At 55.7% G+C, this 18,946-nt stretch overlaps 1 protein-coding gene across 1 annotated transcript in view; it reads left to right on the top strand.

Moving 5' to 3' along the window:
• The window catches only part of NTN1 (netrin 1), an 87,094-nt gene that overhangs the window by 66,379 nt on the left and 1,769 nt on the right, over positions 1-18,946 (top strand). The window contains exons 5-6 of the mRNA XM_014886853.2: positions 11,086-11,160; positions 16,902-18,946. The exon at positions 16,902-18,946 is cut by the window's right edge and continues 1,769 nt beyond it. Of these exons, the coding sequence (XP_014742339.1) occupies positions 11,086-11,160; positions 16,902-17,230 (404 nt within the window). The 3' untranslated portion in view covers positions 17,231-18,946. The remainder of the gene's footprint in view (positions 1-11,085; positions 11,161-16,901) is intronic.

Raw genomic sequence — 18,946 nt, 5'->3', positions numbered from 1 at the left:
CTGAGGGAGCATCACCCCAACCTGAACCATTGCAGGGGAGCACGGGCCAAAGCTGGCCTTGGGACAACGGGTGGGACACTGTCAGCTCTGCTCTGGGGGGTCCTGCCTGGCTCTGCTTTACTCTCAGGGGTCCCAATCAGTTTGGGAAAACAGGCCAAAACTGGATTGTTTAGATGAAATGCATCCATGCTCTCCCATGCTGGGAGATTGCAGGATAAGGAGGGGCTGCTCCTCATTTTGCTGCCAGGCAAGAGGAGCTTTTCTGGTCCTTTTTTGGTCCCTCTCAGACAGAAGAGACCACAGTGAAAGGGCTAACAAAAATAGCAGTGAGTGGGTGAAGGTTTACAAACCTGCCAGTCAGTCCTTGTCTTATCTGAATCAAATCCAGATTTTCTGGGGAATGATTATCTGAGGTGGATGATTTCAGCCAGGGGGCTTAAATAAAACCATGTGATTGGATTGATGCAGCTCCCCATGGTTTTCCCCTGGAAATCAACCTCTGCAGCTTCAAAACCAGATCTGACCCTTCCAAATATCATGTTGGGCCCTTTTGTTCTTGGCTGGTGAGGAAGAGGTTGGGTGTAAATGCAGGAAAGGGAAAAGCCAGCTCTGAGGGATCCCTGGGCTCCCCAGGGTGCACAGACCCAGAGCAGCTTTGGCTGCATGTTTCCCAGAGGGCAGAAGAGACCCAGTGCAGAGCTGGCTGTGTGCTGTGGTATCCAAATTTTAGCCCTAATCCTCCCCCAAGAACTAGGAACGGGAAAAACTGCCCTCCTTGTTTCTGCATCATTTACTAGTAGCCAGAGTACTCTGTCTGAAAGCCAAGAGCTTTGATTTTTGCCTGTTCATATTTGGATCGAGGTGATGCAGAGCCACCCTCTGCTGCCCTGCCAGGTAAATTCTGCCTCTGCTGGGACAGTCCCAGGGTGAGCAGCAGGAATGGGCTCTGCCCTCGGCAGAAGGGCAAAATGCAGATTTCAGGGAGTGGCCACAGGCTCACAGCCGATGTCCATGGACAGACAAGGAGGGAAAAAGGGTCCCTCGGGTGTGCTGCCCCCAGCACCTGCATCACCCCAGGGAAACCTCACCGGGCACAGGGAGGGCCATGGATTAAATCCCCTCTCCCACTGCAGGTCCAGGAATGAGAGACCTCATTCCCAGCCTCTCAGCCCTCCTGTACCTGGGCATCCCATGGCAACCTGGCCTTTTTGGCTCAGCAGAGCCTGAGGACCACTGTCCCCAGCTCACGGCCACATAAACACTGTGACCATCACTGCAGCAAGAGCTCCAAGGGACAAGTGACAGTAGGAAAGGATTAAATGTGCCACAGCTCCTTCAGAAACAAGGAGTCAGTCCCGTGAGCCACCAGTTGCCTCCACAGCATCTGTGAGGGTGCCAGGGCGGCTTGAAAATGAGAGTGTGGGGCAGGAGCACAGGAGCCAGCCTAAGCTTTCCTTGGGACGTGAAGCAGGGACCTGTCCCAGCCACCTCCCAGCACTGCTGTTCTCCGGACAGGAACATGTGCATGGGGTCAGCAGTGCTGGAGCTGGGAACGGGACTCAGCCTCCTCCCCGAAGGGCTCTTGGCCGGGGGAGCTGCCAGGCTGGGGCACAGGAGTCTCTTCTTGGTGAGGATGCTCCCAAATCCAGGAGGAATTTGCACTGGTAGGGAGAAAAGCCCGAGCCCTTGGCTGTGGGGAAGTGTCAGCCCTGGTGAGAGCCGGGAGCATCCCAGAGCCTGGGAGCAAAGCACTGCCCAGCTCCCTGTGCTGCAGAGAGGGGAAATAATTTCATTCACCCTGGGCTAAATCTAGGCTCGGCCTGGGAGTCTCCAGCTTTGTACCCATCCAAAGCAGGAATTCATTCAGCCCTGCCTGAGCTTTCTCTGCCTTGTCCCAGCTGTAAACGAGGTGATGGATTGACTGCGTGATTGATTGATTGATCAGCAGCATGCAGCTCCCTCTGAAAGGTTTCTCATGGTGATCCCCAGTGAATGGCTGGTAGCACAATAGGGGAGAGGGGCTTCCAGTGAGGGAGCTCCTGGTCGCTTCAAAATAATTCCAGAAGTCTAAAGGAAAAAAAACCAAACCCCCCAAAACTGCTGAAATGCAGATAAGCTTAATGCACAGCAGCAGCGTGTTCTTATCATCCCAGTGCAGGGCTTCCTGCAGCCCCACATCCAGTCATTCCTCCATCCCTGCATCCCTCCACCCCCAAACCCCTCCATTCCTCCACTTCCTTATTCTTTCATCTCCACATCCCTCCATCCCCACATCTCTTCATCCTTGTAACCCTTCATCCCCACATCCCACCATAGCCAAGCCTTGAGCTTCAGAGTCAGACTGGCAAGCTCCCTCTCCCTATCCTGGGACATTTCTAGAGGCTGATTGTCCCTGGAGACACAAAGCTGTTGTCCCCAGCACCAGCTCCCTGTTTCTGCATCTCTCCCCGAACACAAAGCTGTGATTTTCCCCCTAGGCTGGGAGCTGCTGTCAGGCAGGAATTTATGGGGTGCTGGGCTCCCGAGGACAGATGTTTTCCTAGGAATGTATTCCATGGTGTTGGCGGTGGCTCTTGGCAGGGCAGCCCTGGATCTATACCCCATGTCCCCAGCGTGTCCTGGGGCTCAACATCGGGGTAAATCCTGTGGGAAGGGATAGGAAATGTGCAGCCAGCCCTGGCTGCGCCCGGGAGACGCTGAGGAGGGGGCAGAGGTGGTGTGGAAGAGCTATAAAACTCCGTGTTGGTGTGGAGTTTTCCAGTGAGGTGTTTTCCAGCTCACTGTTTGTTTTCCAGTGCAGTGTTTCCAGTGGACGTCTGGCACAGCTGGACTGTCCCCACTGTGCCACCAGCAGCCATCGCCTGCCTCCTGCTCCCTTTAGATCCGGGAAAATTGGGATGCTGCTGCTGCTGAGGTGGGCACGCCTGTCCTGAAACACCAAAAATCCCTCAGGCCGTTCATCCCCATCCCCGCACCGGGCAGCTCCGGAGGCAGGGAGCGAACTGAAGTCGCCCCGAGCTGTGCTGGTGTCCGGGGTGGTGTCCGGGGTTCTGACCGTGCCCAAAGCACGGGGATGGACCAAAGGCACCCGAACTGCTCGGCCCCAGCTGCCGGGGCGCTGCTGGGCTACGGCTGGGACTGGAGTGGCGAGCACGAGGGGCCTGCCAAGGACATTCCCGGGATGTGCCGGGCATAGCCTGGTCACATCCTGGAGGTGCTGGGGTCGTGCTGGAGCACTGGGGCTGGTGTGCTGGAGGTGGGAAGGGGCTGCGGAGGTGGGAAGGGGCTGCGGGCTCCCGGGAATCCCTCGCTGCCGCTTTCCAGCCGCTCCAGGCGAGAGGCTTTAATCTAATTACATGCTTTATTTGCGCCAATTTGTTTTTCAATCAATCTTGCTCAGCCAGAAGAAAGGAGGCTACTGTGGGCTCATTTGCACCTTCTTGTTCCAAGGGAGAGGTTAATGGTCGTTATCCGCTGGGATCTGCGCTCCCGGCTCTGCCTCGGCAGCGCTGCCTGCCCGGGAGCCCCGGGATCTTCTCCCGCAGCATAAGCAGCACGTTCAGGAGCGGCACGGAGCAGCCGGGGGTCTTTGGGACAGGCAGCACGTTCAGGAGCGGCACGGAGCAGCCGGGGGTCTTTGGGACAGGCAGCACGTTCAGGAGCGGCACGGAGCAGCCGGGGTCTTTGGGACAGGCAGCTTGTGAGGAGCCGCTGCAGGCAGGGCTCGGGATGCTCCTGCCAGGTGTTCCCAAGGAGCCGTGGCATCCTGCACGAAAGGTTTTGTGTATCTATTGCCAGAGATTGCACTGGGGTCCCAGGGGAAGGTTTGAGTCTGCAAAGCGCCAAAACAAACAAATAAATAAGAGTGGAAATGACTCCTCCTGCTTTTGCTGCCCTGCTGGGGAGTGGCACAGCTCAGAACTGCTGCACTGCTGTGGGATGCACAGGACATCGTGTACAGCTGATCCATGGGCCTGTAGAGCTTCCTGCTGCCCCATCCCCAAGGGACTGAGAGCTCCTCCAGGCTGTTCAGACTCTGGAAAGAAATTTCCAGCCCTTCTTACAGGCAGCAACCCCACATGCCCAGCTTGTGGCTGGGGCCTGGAGAAAAAGCTCATGGAGCAAAAGGGGGGTGCATGGGGGCTGCCCTTGGCAACATCGTGTGTCTGCCGTGGTGGCTGTGCCCAGCACAGGGCAGGGCTGGCCTCGGTGCCCCCCACACTCCTGTGCTGGTGCCAAGGGTTCCTCAGCCCACTTTGGACAGCAGAGGATGCTCTGATGCTCAGCAGGTGCCTCTGCCTTGACAGCCTGGTCACAGACCCACCTCAGCTGGTGGGACAAACCCCTGCCAGCTCCTGGGCACTGCTGCTCGCCGCTGGGACATGACCAAGGACAGATCACAGGCACTCGGCAAAACACAACCCAGTGCCAGAGGCTTGCTGTGCACCAGGGCTTGGGACAGACCCTCTGGGGGCAGATCCAGGCCCCTGGAACCCCTGTCCACAGGCTGAGCCTGCTTCAGACCTAGGGACCATCCTCTAGATAGCACAGCAGGCACGGCTGGAGCAGCCCAGCCCCAGCTCATCCCAGGTCTGAGGCCTCCCTGTTCCAGCTCCTGGCCGTGCTGGAGGAATGGACAAGGCCACCCTGCTGGGGACACCAGCTGTCCTGCAGCTGGCCAGGGATGAAGGCCACTAATTCGCACATGATAATTGCAAAGGGCATCTGGGTCACGGCCAGGTGAGAGGAGATGAGCCAATTAGTGATAACAGACCCAATTTAGTGATAACAGACCCAGTTTAGTGATAACAGACCCCCGTCCACTCAGTGGCCCGACAAGGGTGCAGCAAAGCACAGGACTAGTGATGCCACTGCTGAAATTAATAAGCTGGGAAGGATTCTCTGCCTTAGCTTTGCTATTTTATTCAAGCTTCTTTACATTAAAGCTGCCAGCTCTGAGACAAAGACTCCCAATGGAGTCCTGCACAAATTAAATTACAGCAGTGATCCCTCACAGTCACTGTGTGCTCTGTGAGCCAGATGCTGCAGTCCCCATGCTTGTCCCACAGGGATGATCCCATCCATGCTCCCTGGGAAAGGAGAGGGCTCCTCCAGAGCATACCCTTCCTCAGGACGTGTGCTCAGCACAGCCCCAGAGCCAACAGCTTGGAGCAAGCAGAGCTGGAGCTCTCCAAATGACTCCAACAGTTGTTCCCAGGGACTGATAGATGAGATGGTAAAATAATTCTTTGGAATAGAAGCAAGGGGCAGCTTCAGTGCTGTGGGAGGTGAACTAGGAGTTCATGGTCATCTGAGGAAATCTCCAGAGGTCTGAGAGCTAAAGGCATCCCTGCCATGACTGCTCCAGGGCCATCCTCTCCTGTCCCAGCACTGGATTGCATTTTATCCTGTGTCCCTTGGGAATATGGCTCCCAGCTGTCTTTGGGATGCTCTGGGGTAGCTCAGTAAGGTATTCGTGCCCAGTGGAGCACACTGAGCACTCAGCTCTGAGCCCACACTCAGCCCCAGAGCAGACACGATGTTGCCAAGGGCAGCCCCCATGCACCCCCCTTTTGCTCCATGAGCTTTTCCCCCAGGCCCCAGCCACAAGCTGGGCATGTGGGGTTGCTGCCTGTAAGAAGGGCTGGAAATTTCTTTCCAGAGTCTGAATAGCCTGGAGGAGCTCTCAGTCCCTTGGGGATGGGGCAGCAGGAAGCTCTACAGAGCCGTGGATCAGCTGTACAGGATGTGCATCCCACAGGAGTGCAGCAGTTCTTGGAAGTTCTGGAAGAGTTTTGTGGTTGTTGGATGGGCTCAGGGAGCCAGCCCAGGCTGTGGTTGAGAGCAGGGGGGTCTGGGCACAGACACAGCCGAGAGCTGGGATTCCCCAGCTCCTGGTGAAGGGAAGAATAGCTCAGGTCCAGCTTCAAAAAATACACAAAAATGCACCTTTCTCCCCCTGGGCACTCCTGAGGGTTCTATGGCACTAAAGCACAATCCCATCCCTTAGGTGCAGACAGACCCTGACCCTCCCACTGCAGGGGCTGTTGGGAAGCCAGGAGCTGCAGCAATGTGCAGGTTTCGAGATGCCTGTGGAGAAGTTTAGCTGAGATTTGGCCAGAGCCAATGGGGACCTGGAAGCTGTCGTGTCCCCCACGGTCACTGCTGCTCACCCCCATCGTGAGGGGCTCATGCACAGAGGATTTCTGACCCAGTAATACTGGGGAGGGAGAGAAAAGGGTAGGAATCTGAAATCTTCACCACTAGCCTCTCTTTGCATTGCAGCAAATCAAATCAGCCCCACTGATCTATCCTGACCCACTCTGGGGGTGTCTGCGACCCCAGGCAGACCCCACTCCTGTATTCTCAGTCCTGCTTTCTCTGGTAAAGGAGTCACGAATTTAGGACTTGATATTTGGAGTTGCACCTTCGTTTAGTGGCTCAGTCTGGTTGCACATCCTCACCAGTGACAACAGGACATGAGGACACCCAGACCCCCACCCACAGAGCCTGCAGAGAGCACAACCCCTGGGAGGGAGGGCAGGAAAATGCCCCTCAGCCCCAAGTTCTGGGGTCAGGCTGTCACGGCTGGGGCTCCCCTCCTAAGCCACACCACCTCTACTTTGGATCGCAGCCCACAAAGGCATTTAGGGCCCTACCTGGGGGAAATCAATAGGAATTTAGCTGCATAAATTTGGATTAGAAATCTGAATCCCCTTGGGGATCTAAGCCTTATATCTGCATTTCCAGTTAGGTACCCGGGCCAAGAAATGTGGCTTTAATCGCTCTATCATGTCAGAATCAAGGGGCCTTTAATTTCCGTTCCCGACATGTGGCTTTCGCAGCAGCTCAAAGCTGATTTTGGAACTGCAAGCGCAGCAAGAGGCGCCTGGTGCAGGGTCTTCCCTGCAACAACACTGAGCACCCGCAGCCCTGCTGCCAGCACCTTCTTCCTGCGCAGCCCTGCGAGCACCGGCACTCGGGATCCATTAAATCATGGCATGAGCACTCAGCACGCCGCAGCTCTCAGCCTCATCGCAGCAACCCCAGGCAACCCCCAAAACCGAAGATATTTATACAGGAAATATTCAACTTTCTGGAAAAAAAAAAAAAAAAAAAAAAAAAGAAAAAAGAAATTAAGCAAAACAAAGAAGGTGTTTAGCTGTGAAAAGTCTCTGCCCAGCCAGAGAATTAGCTCTATCAAGGGGATGGGCTGAGCTGCAAAGCTGCTGAAGGCTGTGCTGACACGTTTTACTGAGTTGCGAGCGACACGAACCAGCCGCCCGCCACCTGCTCTCTGTGCGAACGAGCGGCTCCAGGCTCTTCCCGATCCCATCCCGCTGCTTGTCCGGGAAACGCCGGGAGGTTGTGCTTGTCCCCAGCCGGGCTGCAGGGAGGAGCAGGATGTCCCCGCGTCAGGATGCAGGGCTGACAGAAAAAAACACCAAGGGCTGAGTGTGCTTTGGGCTCGTGGCTCTGCAATAGGGATTTGCACTGGAATATTTAGGAATATTTGTGCAGCTGAGCAAACTCGGGGAGGAAAGGGCCGGGAGAAGGGGCTTGGATGTCACCGTGGGTTTGTAGCCAGGGGTGTTGGGTTGGACACGGGCTGAGAGGGGCTCAGGGACGGCTCGGTCTGCAGCAGGACGGCAGCAGGGTGAGCAGCGAGCCTTGCTGTGCCCCCGTGAGCAGGGGACACTTGTGTAGCACAGTGGGACAGGGAGCTGGGGCTGAGCCCCCATGCTGCAGGGACCAAAAGGTGTCCTTCAGGCAGCTCTGCTCATCCTCAGCCTGGTTTGTGGCTGGGCTCTGGCAGCACCTCCCACGAGCAGGTAATTCCAGGCTAATCCTCTGCAGCCTCATGGAAAAGGGCGAGAAGGACCTGCAGGACAAGGAGCCTCTGGCACAGGCAGGCAGCACAAGTCCAGAGGCTTGTCCCGTAAACATTTGGGGACAAATTTTGCAAGAGTCTCACATCATTTGTGTCTCCTGTGCACACCCATGGGTCACTGAGCTCCACATCCACCCTCTCCTCCCCTTCTCATGGGCTGATCCTTCCTCCCATTCCTTGCCCAGCTCCATCCCTTTGCAGCGAGGAGCAGCAGCTCAGCAAGCTTCCCCAGAGCCCAGACTGCTGAACAGTCACTTGGTGAGGAGAGCAGGGTCTGTCCTTGCAGCATCCCCTCTGTGCACTGTCCCGAAGGCTGAAGGGCCTCGCAGCACCACCCCATACACAGAGCTCAGTGCCTGCCTCACAGAAACCCCATTTGCCCTCCCAGAGAGGCCCCAGAGGATCTCCAAGTCACCCAGGAGGCAGAAGAACTCTCCACGAGGGAGACAAAGGAAATGAAGCAAAACAAATCCCCCACCCACGGAAGCCAGCACTGGAATCTGGTGATTCCCAGTGATTTACACCAGCTGGCTCTGGCCAGGCCTGTTCAATTCAAACCAGCTGAGGCTCTGGCACCGCCCGTGGGGCTGGGGAACGAGGAGAAGGACAGGACAGGACAGGACAGGACAGAGCAGAGCAGAGCAGAGCAGAGTTGAGTTGTGCTTAGGCGAAGCAGGGGTAGCCATGCCTGGACTGGGTGTCTTGAGCCCCAGGCTGTCACCTTGGGAGAAGCAAAGGCTGTGGGTGCTGTGGGCGCTGCGGGTATAGGGTGCTGCCCTGCAGGGTGTGGGGGCAGCTGAGTGCTGTCCCAGCACCCCACAGCCTCCCTAGCTGGCAAACAGCCCCGGGATGGATTCCCAGCGGGTCTGTAAGATCCGGTAGAATGGAATTACTGTGCCAGTGCTGTAGGGATGGGAGCTCAGCTGTGCTCAGGGATGTTTCTGTGGGGAGAGGTTGCTGAGGTGATTTGGGGTTACTCTTGAGAGGGTTCTGGACTGGAGTCCAGAGCAATGGTGTCTCTGATTGCTGTTTCTTGGACTGGATCCCAGCAGCACTGGGGCTGCAGGAAGATCTGCTGCAGGTGTGCTCTGGCTACTGGAGATCCCTGTGGGGCTGAGCCATGAATGTGCAGGTGGGAGCTGCTGCCTACCCCTGCTCTTCAGGGCCCGCTGCTGGCCAGCGTGTCCTGGATTTGGCCAGGGCAGGAGGGATGTACAGCCAGAGCTTCCAGGCTTGTCCCTGCTCTGCTCTTCCCTGCCCACCTGTCCTTGTGTCACCTCTTGTTCTGCCCACAGGCTGAGGTGTGACAGCAGCAGTGAACACCCACAGAGCTCCAGGATTTCTGTGCCAGGGAGAGCCATCAGCAGCTGTGTCACAGCCACACTGGTGTCCTGAGGACATCAGCAGCCTGGGCTGAGCAGAGTGGTGCCAGCAGCCTGGCAGAGCAGCCTGTCTGTCCCTTGGCATTCCCTGCTCCCCCAAAAAGCTCAGGGGAAGCTTCCATGGGTCACGGCACAGACATTCAGTTCCCTTAGAGACTTTTCCTTCAAAATATGGCCAGGAGAATCTTACCTGGGTCAGGAATGTTTCTATTCCCTTAGCTCAGTGACACCAGGCAGCCATGTCCCACCGTGTGGTGGCATCCTGCCACGTGGGTATGGCTGGGGCTTTGCTAGCACATCTCCATCCACTCAGCTGCAGTTCTGATGGAATATCCAGTCCTTCCTCAGTGCATTTCAGGTTTTGCTGGATGCTCAGAAATGTTAGATGAGAAAAACAAATGGGAGGCATCAGTGGCTGGAAGCCCTCAGTCAGCAGCGTTTGGAGGGGCCTTGGCTGGGTTGTAGCTGGGCACAGATCTCAGCTGGGGCTCTTGCAGGAGGAAGATCACAGTGTTTGGGGTTGGCCTGGCTGGAAGAGCAGGAAGCCTGGTTGTCCTGAGGGTCTCTCCTGAGGAGTGGGAGCAGCAGGGAGCCATGGGGCTGAGGTGGGGACTCTGCACGGCCACACTGAGAGGGGCTAGGGCACATATGGGTCACAGGGGTTGGTGCTGAGGGGGTTCCTCATGGTCCTGGCACGCAGTGTGAGCTGGCCATGGCATGTCAGCAGCATTGCCACCTTCCCCACAACCCCCTGGGGCCCTGCTGGGCCCTTCAGCAGATCCACACGTGTGCTCCAGCAGTGGCTGGGGAAGGACAATGCTGGGAGAGACAGAGGCCTCCAAGGCTGTCACTGTACAAAGGCCTGCTGCTGCAGACAGAAATGTCCTTTCTCCCTGAATGAGGTACTCTGTGCTGCTGGGGGCCTCTCTGGCACCTGTGGGTGCTGAGGAGCCATGGATGCATGTCCATGAGCCCACCTCAGTCCTGGCACTGGGCATGGGATGGCTCCTGGCCCCTCTCCTGGCATGGCCACGGTGCCATGGGGATGTTCCTGGAGGTGGCCAGAGGGCACTGCCCACCCACTGCAGGACCAGCACTCCCAGGGCAGGGCTCGGTGTGCCCGTGGGCTCCAGGGCCGTGCCAGTGGCCCGTGGCCAGCAGCGGTGGCAGTGCCAGGGGGCCGTGCCAGGCTCCTGCCGGCCGCCTGGGCCAGGCCAGCGTGTCCCAGCAGTGGGGGCCCATTAGAAATGAAATGTTCCTACTGGGGTATTTTATTTGCACACTTCAGTAGAGTGGACACCAAAAGGCTTTGCTAATGCTTCATGGGCTGCTAATTTCCTCTCTGACCCTCATTGTGGCAGGGTGACCCCAGCCCGAATCTCTCGGCAATGAATGCCAAAGGCTGACACCGGCCCGGGTTAGGGGTGACAATGGGGCCTCTGTGGGCTCCGGGCAGGCTCCAGTTGGGAGCTGCAGAACAGGGGGAATTTGTGTGGCTCTCAAAAGCTCTGGGTGGCACAATAAGGGAGGCCCCCGGGGTCTCCCAGGAAGACAGAGGCGGCCGGGGAAGCCGGCCGGGGGAGGCGGAGGGAGGACGGGCTCCTTTGTGAAACGCTTTCTTTAGAAAGGAAGGGCTTTCTCAATGCCCCTCGGCCGACCCAATCGGGGCCTGGCAGATGGATATCACAGGCACGCTGCTTATTCATGGCAGCCTGCAGCTTTGAGCCGTCCCCCCTTCCCCCAGTGCTTTCTTCATTTTAAGGCTAATTTGTTTTGTTAATGTTTTTTTGCCCTCCCCCTCTCTCCGTGCAGATTGCGACTCGTACTGCAAAGCCTCCAAAGGGAAGCTGAAGATCAACATGAAGAAGTACTGTAAGAAAGACTATGGTGAGTGTCCCCTCTCCAGGGACGAGTGGTGCTAAAGGGATGTGGGGCAGGAGCATACCCGCGGGGTGTCCCCAAGGCCACCCAGCCCGGCCAGGGGTGTGTGCACTTTGTTTTTTGTCAGGTTTGGAGAGGCAGCCCTGGGCAGCGATGCTCGGTGGAGCAGTGATGCCGTGTGTCCCTTGGGAAACTGGGATGACACACTGTGGACCCTGCTTTGGGGCTGTCCCAGCGTCTGCAGGAAACTCCTATTTTCCAAGTGTTTTCCAGTGTCTTCTAGGTTATGATGACACCACATCCCCTCTCTTCTCACTGTGCTGTGCCACGGCTTTTAAATATTTTAAAATATTTAAAAGACTTTTTGCTGTGGAGATGAGCAGCAAGCATTTCCCTCTCACCTGGATGACACTCACACTCGGATCTCTCGGAGGTTTGGGTGACACACACTCAGATCTATTGGAGTGACACTCACACTCGGATCTGTCGGAGGTTTGGGTGACACACTCTGATCTATTGGAGTGACACTCACACTCGGATCTGTCGGAGGTTTGGGTGACACACTCTGATCTATTGGAGTGACACTCACACTCGGATCTGTCGGAGGTTTGGGTGACACACTCTGATCTATTGGAGTGACACTCACACTCGGATCTGTCGGAGGTTTGGGTGACACTCACACTCGGATCTGTCGGAGGTTTGGGTAACACTCACACTCCATTTTGTTTAGGGCTGCCCCGTGGGCTCCAGCAGACCCTGCCAAGGTGTGTGTGGGTGGCTCAGGAGGTGTCTCAGGCAGGAGATCCCCCTGGATCAATGAGTAGGGAAGAGCTGGAAAGAGCTTTTCCTTCTCTTTTCTCACTCAGCATCACTTCTGCAGCTGGGGCTGGGGCTGGCTCAGGTGTGGGGGACACTGTCCCAGAGCTGGCATGAAGGTGCTCCCACCCGACCCTCCTGGCTGTGAAGGGTTCCCCACAGCCCCACGGCCCCAGCCATCCCCACAGCCACGGCAAATTTGCTTTTTTGAGGACAAACCATGGCGGTGAGGCAGCGGGGTGAGCGATGCCGGGGCAGCCGAGGCTTTCACCAGGGCCAGGGAGGGAAGAAAGGGTTGAAAAGGTGCAGGGAGGGATAATAAAGACTTTGGGACTGACACCCCAGCAGGAAGCCAATTAGGAGGCTCTTTTCCTCACCGTTCTGCTGGCATCGCTGTGCTGAATGTCCTAAAAGGCCCTAATTAGCTTGAACAGAGCTCCTTCTCCCGCGGCCTCAATCGGGAGCTATCATCCACCCCGTGCTCCTCAATGGGGCTTTTTAGCTCCCCGCTTCATTCAGCCTTTCAAAGGGGATATTTTCCCTTATTTATTTTTCGTATCTGTTTGTTTTTGTCGGGTTTGTGGGTTTTTTTCTTTTTATTTTAATTTAGGCTTTTTCCCCGCGAGATGGGTTTGGGTGCAAATATTTGGAGTGAAACAGGAGGCGGGGAGGGCAAGCCGGGAGATTCGGGAGGGGGGAAGGTAGGAAGAGAGGCAGAAAAGCTTTTTCTGGGTTTGTTTTGGCTGCGTGGGGGAGCACAGGGCCACTCAACTCCCAGAAGAGCTGGAGGTGAGGGCAGTTAAATCCCGGGGGAGCAGAAGGGATTCCAGCTGAACCCACTGAGGGAATTTTGGGATTCCCAAAAGGAGAGGGCATTATTTGATGAGCAGGTGATGCTGATCCAGGTGAGGTGTGAACTCCCTCAGGCGCCCGATTTTGGGGATCTTTCTGCTCTCTGTGGGGTGTGACTGTGGTAAAGGAAACCTGGAGCTTTTCAATCTCCATTTCGCCCCTGAAGCTGAGCTGCCTGTGCTGCAGCAGGGCCCGATCCTGCACGGATGATGCTGGAATGTTTTTGTACCAGCACTGTGGTCCCTCATGTCGGCCCTGGATCCCCATCCCAGCACTGGGGAGGGAATGGGGCTGAGGAACAGAGTCCTCATCCGAAAGGTGAGATCATCTGCTCACTTCGCCCTTTCTTGGAAAAAAAAAGTAAAAAAAATCCTTCCTTCAGTGGAGCCTTCTCTTAGTCACCCCCTTTGTCGAGAGGAGCTTGGCAGGGGCTGCTGGAAAAAAAGCAAAACGTATTTTCAAAAGGCAGCTTGAAAAGAGGGAGGGAGGGGGGAAAAAACCCTGAATCCTCAAAAAAACCCAAGGCAGGGGGGAAACACCAACCCTGGCACTCACAGCCCCTTCCACTGCTTGGAAGGTGGAGAAATCCCATCCCTGGAGCTGAGCAATCCCTGCTGGAGCCACGTGCTGAGGGAGAGAGCCAGGGCAGTGAGGGGTCCCCCAGCACCAGGGCACACCCAGGGATTAGGAATCATAAATCTCCAATATTAAACCAGTAGGAAATTGGCAACCAGAGCGAGGCAAAGCCGCCGCCGAATAAATTAAAAACTGAAAAAAAGAGGAAAAAAAATCACATTTTAACACTTTGCTCCAGCGAGGAGCCAGCCCTTCACATTCCCAAACCCAGATGGTGTCGGGGTCACCTTTTGCTGCTGGTTGGAATAAAATCCACATGGACTCCACTTCACTTGTGCAGCGAGAGGGGAGCCAAGCCTTTGGAAAACCCTGCCTTGGATTGGGACATCTGTGCCTGCCACTGCTGTCCCCAGCACCCCCTTCCACCTGGCCATATTAAACACCCTCAAACTGCTCTGTTCCCACTGCCATCACCCCTTGGGATCTTTCCCAGGGCCCAGCACTGTGATGGTCCCCAAATTTCCAGCTCCCAGAGACAGCTCTGTGCGTGGGATATATGTGATATTCCAGGATCTCACAATGGGATGCACAGATTTGGCTCTGCAGCCCAGCCCTGAGTCAGCCTTAGCAAGGAAAGCCTTGATCTCAGGAGATTTATCACAAACCCCAAATGTAAATTAAAAAATGAATTAAATAACTAGGTTTTTCCCTCCTTTCATGGCAGCCTCAGGAGTTTTGGGGGTCTGACTCATGACCTCTGAATGCTGCAAGGCGCTGCTTTCAGTCTTCAGCAGCAGCCCTCAAACGTTGTTTTGAGACTTTGGGCTGGGTTTTGTTTTTCTTGACATCAAACCATCCACCCCTGGGCTTTCATCTCCAGCTTCCAGCCTTTGGGGCTTTCCTGTGGCTGGAGGCTCCCAGCCAGGCCTCGAGGAGCTGGGAGCATCCCTGAGCTCTGGGGATGCAGGAAGGGACCAGGAACCCCCCCTGCCCTCCCACAGCCTGGGGACCACTCAGTCACCTTCTTGTGCCAAAGAACCATCATGAGGTGAGAGCTGGAAGGCACCATCCAGGTGGGGTTTGTGGTTCAGGAGTATCAGTGTCAGGTGAGATGTGGTTAATGGGGCAGCTGTCCCCCAGCTGTCCCTCAGTTGTCCCTCAGCTCCCCAGGCCTGTTTTATGCCTGAGAGCTCCCTTAGGAGCAGAGCAGGCTGCAGGGAAGTGAACCTGGAGAAAAATCTCTGGATCTGTGGGAGTGCCTGGGGTACAACAGATTTCCCCCAGGGCTCGGCTGCACAAAGTTTGCAAAGATCAGGGAGGAGCAGCCCCAAGGCACCAGCGGGATCAGGAGCTGGGCTGGATCCCCTCTTCACTGAAACCAGCCTGGAGCAGAGCCCATCCCCGCTGAAACCAGTGTCACCAGTCTGGAGCAGAACCCATCCCCGCTGAAACCAGTGTCACCAGTCTGGAGCAGAACCCATCCCCGCTGAAACCAGTGTCACCAGTCCCACCTGGAGCTGTGGAAGCTGCAGCTCCTTTGATTTTGTTCTCCTGCTCCCAGCATATGACAGCAAGGGGAGCATCATCCCCTATCACCTCTTTCATCTTCCGCCCCAAGGCTTTTGCCAGGGATGTTTTTCCAGGGATGCACAGTGCACAGACAGGGACAGTCCTGAGTGCAGAGGTTCAGTGGAACATCAGTCAAATGAGAGCAGTTCAGCACAAAGCCAAGCTCTGTCCCAGGAGAGGGCAGGTGAAGGACAACACCAAGCCCCAAAGCCAGCTTTGGACTGGGAGGGCACAGCCAAGCCAGAGCCCCAAATCAGGAAGGGACTGAAACCTCCTTCATGAGAAGGGAGTTTTTAAATCCCTGGGGATTTCCCCAGGGGAGCCACCTTAGGTGCTTCCAAAAATTTATCCCGGCCCATTTCTGCCTCTCTGCATGTCCTGTGTCCCCTGGGAGATGCTGGAGGTGCTGCTCCCAGCCCACCACTGAAATACCCAGGCAAACACCACTAAAGCTGGGCTCCAAAGCCCAGCTCAGGAGGAGCTGAGCATCCTGGATGTGAAGCTATGGGCAGAAATCTGGCTGTCAGGGCAGGCAGCTGTGGCTGCGCCAGCCAAGCCTTCCTCAAAGCTTTCACTCCTTCCACTTCATTAATAAAAAGGAAAAAAATAAGAGACGGGGGCCTTGACATAAAAAAAATACAGACTGTGTGTTTTAGAGCAGAGTTTCCTGTAACCACCTCTCTCCAGTTCCTTTTCATTCATTTTCTCCATTTTGTCAGTTTGGACCCAGGCAGGTCAAAGGTTTAAGCTTTTTTGGAAAGATTTGTTTCCAAAAAAATAAAAATTGGCTACTCTTCACATTTTGTTACCTTCACACCAGACAGGGAAATACATGGTCAGAGCTTAGGGTTGTTTTTTTCCTTTTTTTCCTTTTTTTTTTTTTTTTTTTTTTTAATGAAAGCATCTGGCCTCCATGACATGCTCTGAAAAAAATACCCCATATATTTTGCAACGTGTTAAAAAGCAGTGCTGGGCTGCAGAGCTCTGCTTCCTCCCAGAGCCTGGAATCATTTGGTTTTAGAGACAGGGGGATTCACCTCCACCACCAGCCCGGGGGGAAACTGAACTGTTACAAGGCAAATGGCAGAGTCTTCCCTGAGGTCTCTGGGAGTTTCTTCTCCCTCTGTTAATTGATACAAGCAGGATTGGCCCCACTGGGGCTCAGCCAGGCAGGTGAATGGGCAGGGGTTTATAGCTCCCAGGGCATGGAAAGAAGACTGGGGGGGAAGGGAAAAGCTCAATGATTTGGCTAAAAAAGCTCTTTGTGGTTGTGCTGCACCAGCCTGTGCAGAGCCTGGCCCCTGCCTGCTCTCCCAGCCAGGCCATCCTCACCTAGGATTTCCCTCTGTCTCTGCTGCTGGGGATTCCTCATCCCACAGCTTCCTAAGAAAACCCAGGAGGGCTGGGCAGGCCCTGCCTGGGGAAGGTATTTTCCTGGAAGCTGATTATCTTATCCCAGGAAAGAGCAAAGGCTGAGGCTTCCTCAGTCCACAGCTACAGAGGTGGTTACACAGCATCAGCCATGGGCTTGGAAAACATTGTCATCATCATCATCATCATCACCATCACCATCACCTTGTGCAGGGACCATGGCTGTCCTCCCACCTCAGTCTTGCTGACACCAAGAGGTGTCCTTGGAGCCCAGTGCTGCCATTCAGCACTTGTAGAGATGTTTCAGTGGCTCAGAACTGGAGAGCATCTCCCCAGCCTTTGGTGGTCTTGGAAGCTTTGCTGAGACCCTCAGGAGCAGCACTGGCTGCTCCTGCTCTTGGGGGGTGGCCTGGGGACAGAATTCTGGGGCATCCACAACCCTTGGCTGCTGCAAAATGCCTCTTCCTCACACAGCCCATTAGGTAAGGCTTGAAGTTCATTTTCTCCTCACCAGCCCAAACAGTAACACCTTTTCCTCTCTTGCCTGTGTTGTTTTTTTCCAGCTGTCCAGATCCACATCCTGAAAGCAGAAAAGAACGCAGACTGGTGGAAGTTCACAGTGAACATCATCTCCGTCTACAAACAAGGCAGCAACCGGATCCGGCGTGGAGACCAGACCCTGTGGATCCACTCCAAGGACATAGCCTGCAAGTGCCCCAAAATCAAGCCCATGAAGAAGTATTTGCTGCTGGGCAACAACGAGGACTCTCCTGACCAGAGCGGCATCATTGCAGACAAAACCAGCCTGGTGATCCAGTGGCGGGACACGTGGGCCCGGCGGCTCCGGAAGTTCCAGCAGCGGGAGAAGAAGGGGAAGTGTAAGAAAGCCTAAAGGAGGAGGAGAGGGAGAGACTGACTGTGCATGCTGCTTTGTGTAGAGCTGGGGCGGGCAGGGACCGGCTGCCAGGGCGGGCTGGGGGGACAGGGGGACAGCGACCATGGCTGGGGGGTGCTGGGCTTGCACCTCGTATTCCAGGGAAGACAAAACCCAACAAAATCCAACAAAACCAAACAAGATCCAACAGAACCCAATGGAAACACAACAAAACTCAACAAAATCCAACAGGACCCAAAAAACCCCAACAGAACCCAACAAAACCCAATGGAATCCAAAAGAACCCAACACGACCCAAGAAAACCTAACAGGACCCAAGAGAACCCAACAGGGCACAAAAACCCCAACAGAACCCAACAAAACCCAAGAAAACCCAACAAGATCCAACAGAAACTCAACAAAACCCAACAGGACCCAACAGGACCCGACTGCACACACGGACAGAACCCTCGAGTGGGGTATGGGCATGCGGCACCTGGGGCCCCCCAGCTCCCTCCTGCCCCGTTGCTGAAGAACTCAGAGACACCAAACTGCCTTCCAGCTGCCAACATCTGCTGCCTCCAAAGCACGGCATGGGCACATCCACCCTGTAAGAAACTAATCAACAGCACCGCTGGAAATTAACTCCCCATCCCCAAAATACGTACTTGCGACTTAGGCTGACTGAGACAGTTCTTGTAGAGGAAACTAAACCAAGACTTTTGCTGAGGACAGATCCGAGGATCGGCGGACGGGGTCTTGGAGGGCTTTGGTATCCAACAGCCATGGCCACCACCCACTGATGGTGCCTGGGGCGGCCGAGCTCTCTGACTGTGAGGATGCTCTGGGTCCACTTCAGGCACAGCCAAGAGGGGACAATGTTGGTGGGTGACTTCCTGCTGGGAATGGCTCCATGCTCAGCCCCTGATCTTGAAGATGCTGCCCCCACCACACTGATGGAGGGCGAGCCCACAGGGTGCCCTGTCCCCCTGCAGACACCCATTTACAGGCAAGGGGTCAATACCAGGATCCCCAAGGAAACACCCAGACCTGACAAAAAATGAGTTGGCGTCCAGTTCCCAGAAAGTGCCCTGGAAGATCCTGCCAGTCTCAGTCCCTGAATCTCCACTGTGGCCACCCCTGAACCTCCTCCATGAGCTCAGTCCCCTCTGCTGCTGTCAGCACCCCAGGAACCCTCAGATGATAGAAAATCCCTGCAGGGGACACCAAGGTCCTGGCTGGTCACTGGTTTCACTCCCAGACTCGGGCAGCTCTCCCAAACCTACAGCAGCTCTGCCCTCGCTCCCTCTGGAGCTGCAGCCCCTCAAATCCCTGTAAAAGGTCTTGGATACAAAGTGGGGAGCAGAGGGTGCCAGGACTGTCTCCCTGGGCAGTGGGGCCAGTGCAGAGCTCTGGGGCTTGGCCAGGGTAGAGCCCACACAGGGCAAGGACCAGCCCAGGGAAGGGGTCTCAGTCAGGAGCAAGGTGTGACCCACCTGGAGCTCTCCTCCTTCTGCTGGGGGGACAAACAGCCAATTTAAAATTCCCCATTTCCAGCCATGAATGCACTGAGCACAGTGGAAGCTGCCTCACCTCAGACTGGAGCATCTTCCCTTGGGCACCCAGTGGGCAGGACTGGCTCAGGAGTTGTCACCCCTATGCCAGGCTGCTCCCCTGCCACACCAGCCCATGGGGAATGGGGAATTCCAATTCTACTCATCCTTGCAGACTGGG

The sequence above is a fragment of the Sturnus vulgaris genome, chromosome 20 (genome assembly GCF_052056855.1).
Source record: "Sturnus vulgaris isolate bStuVul1 chromosome 20, bStuVul1.hap1, whole genome shotgun sequence".
In the NCBI taxonomy this organism is placed as follows: Eukaryota; Metazoa; Chordata; class Aves; order Passeriformes; family Sturnidae; genus Sturnus; species Sturnus vulgaris.
The sequence above is the reverse complement of the archived record's forward strand: the minus strand, read 5'-3'. Positions and strand labels throughout refer to the sequence as shown.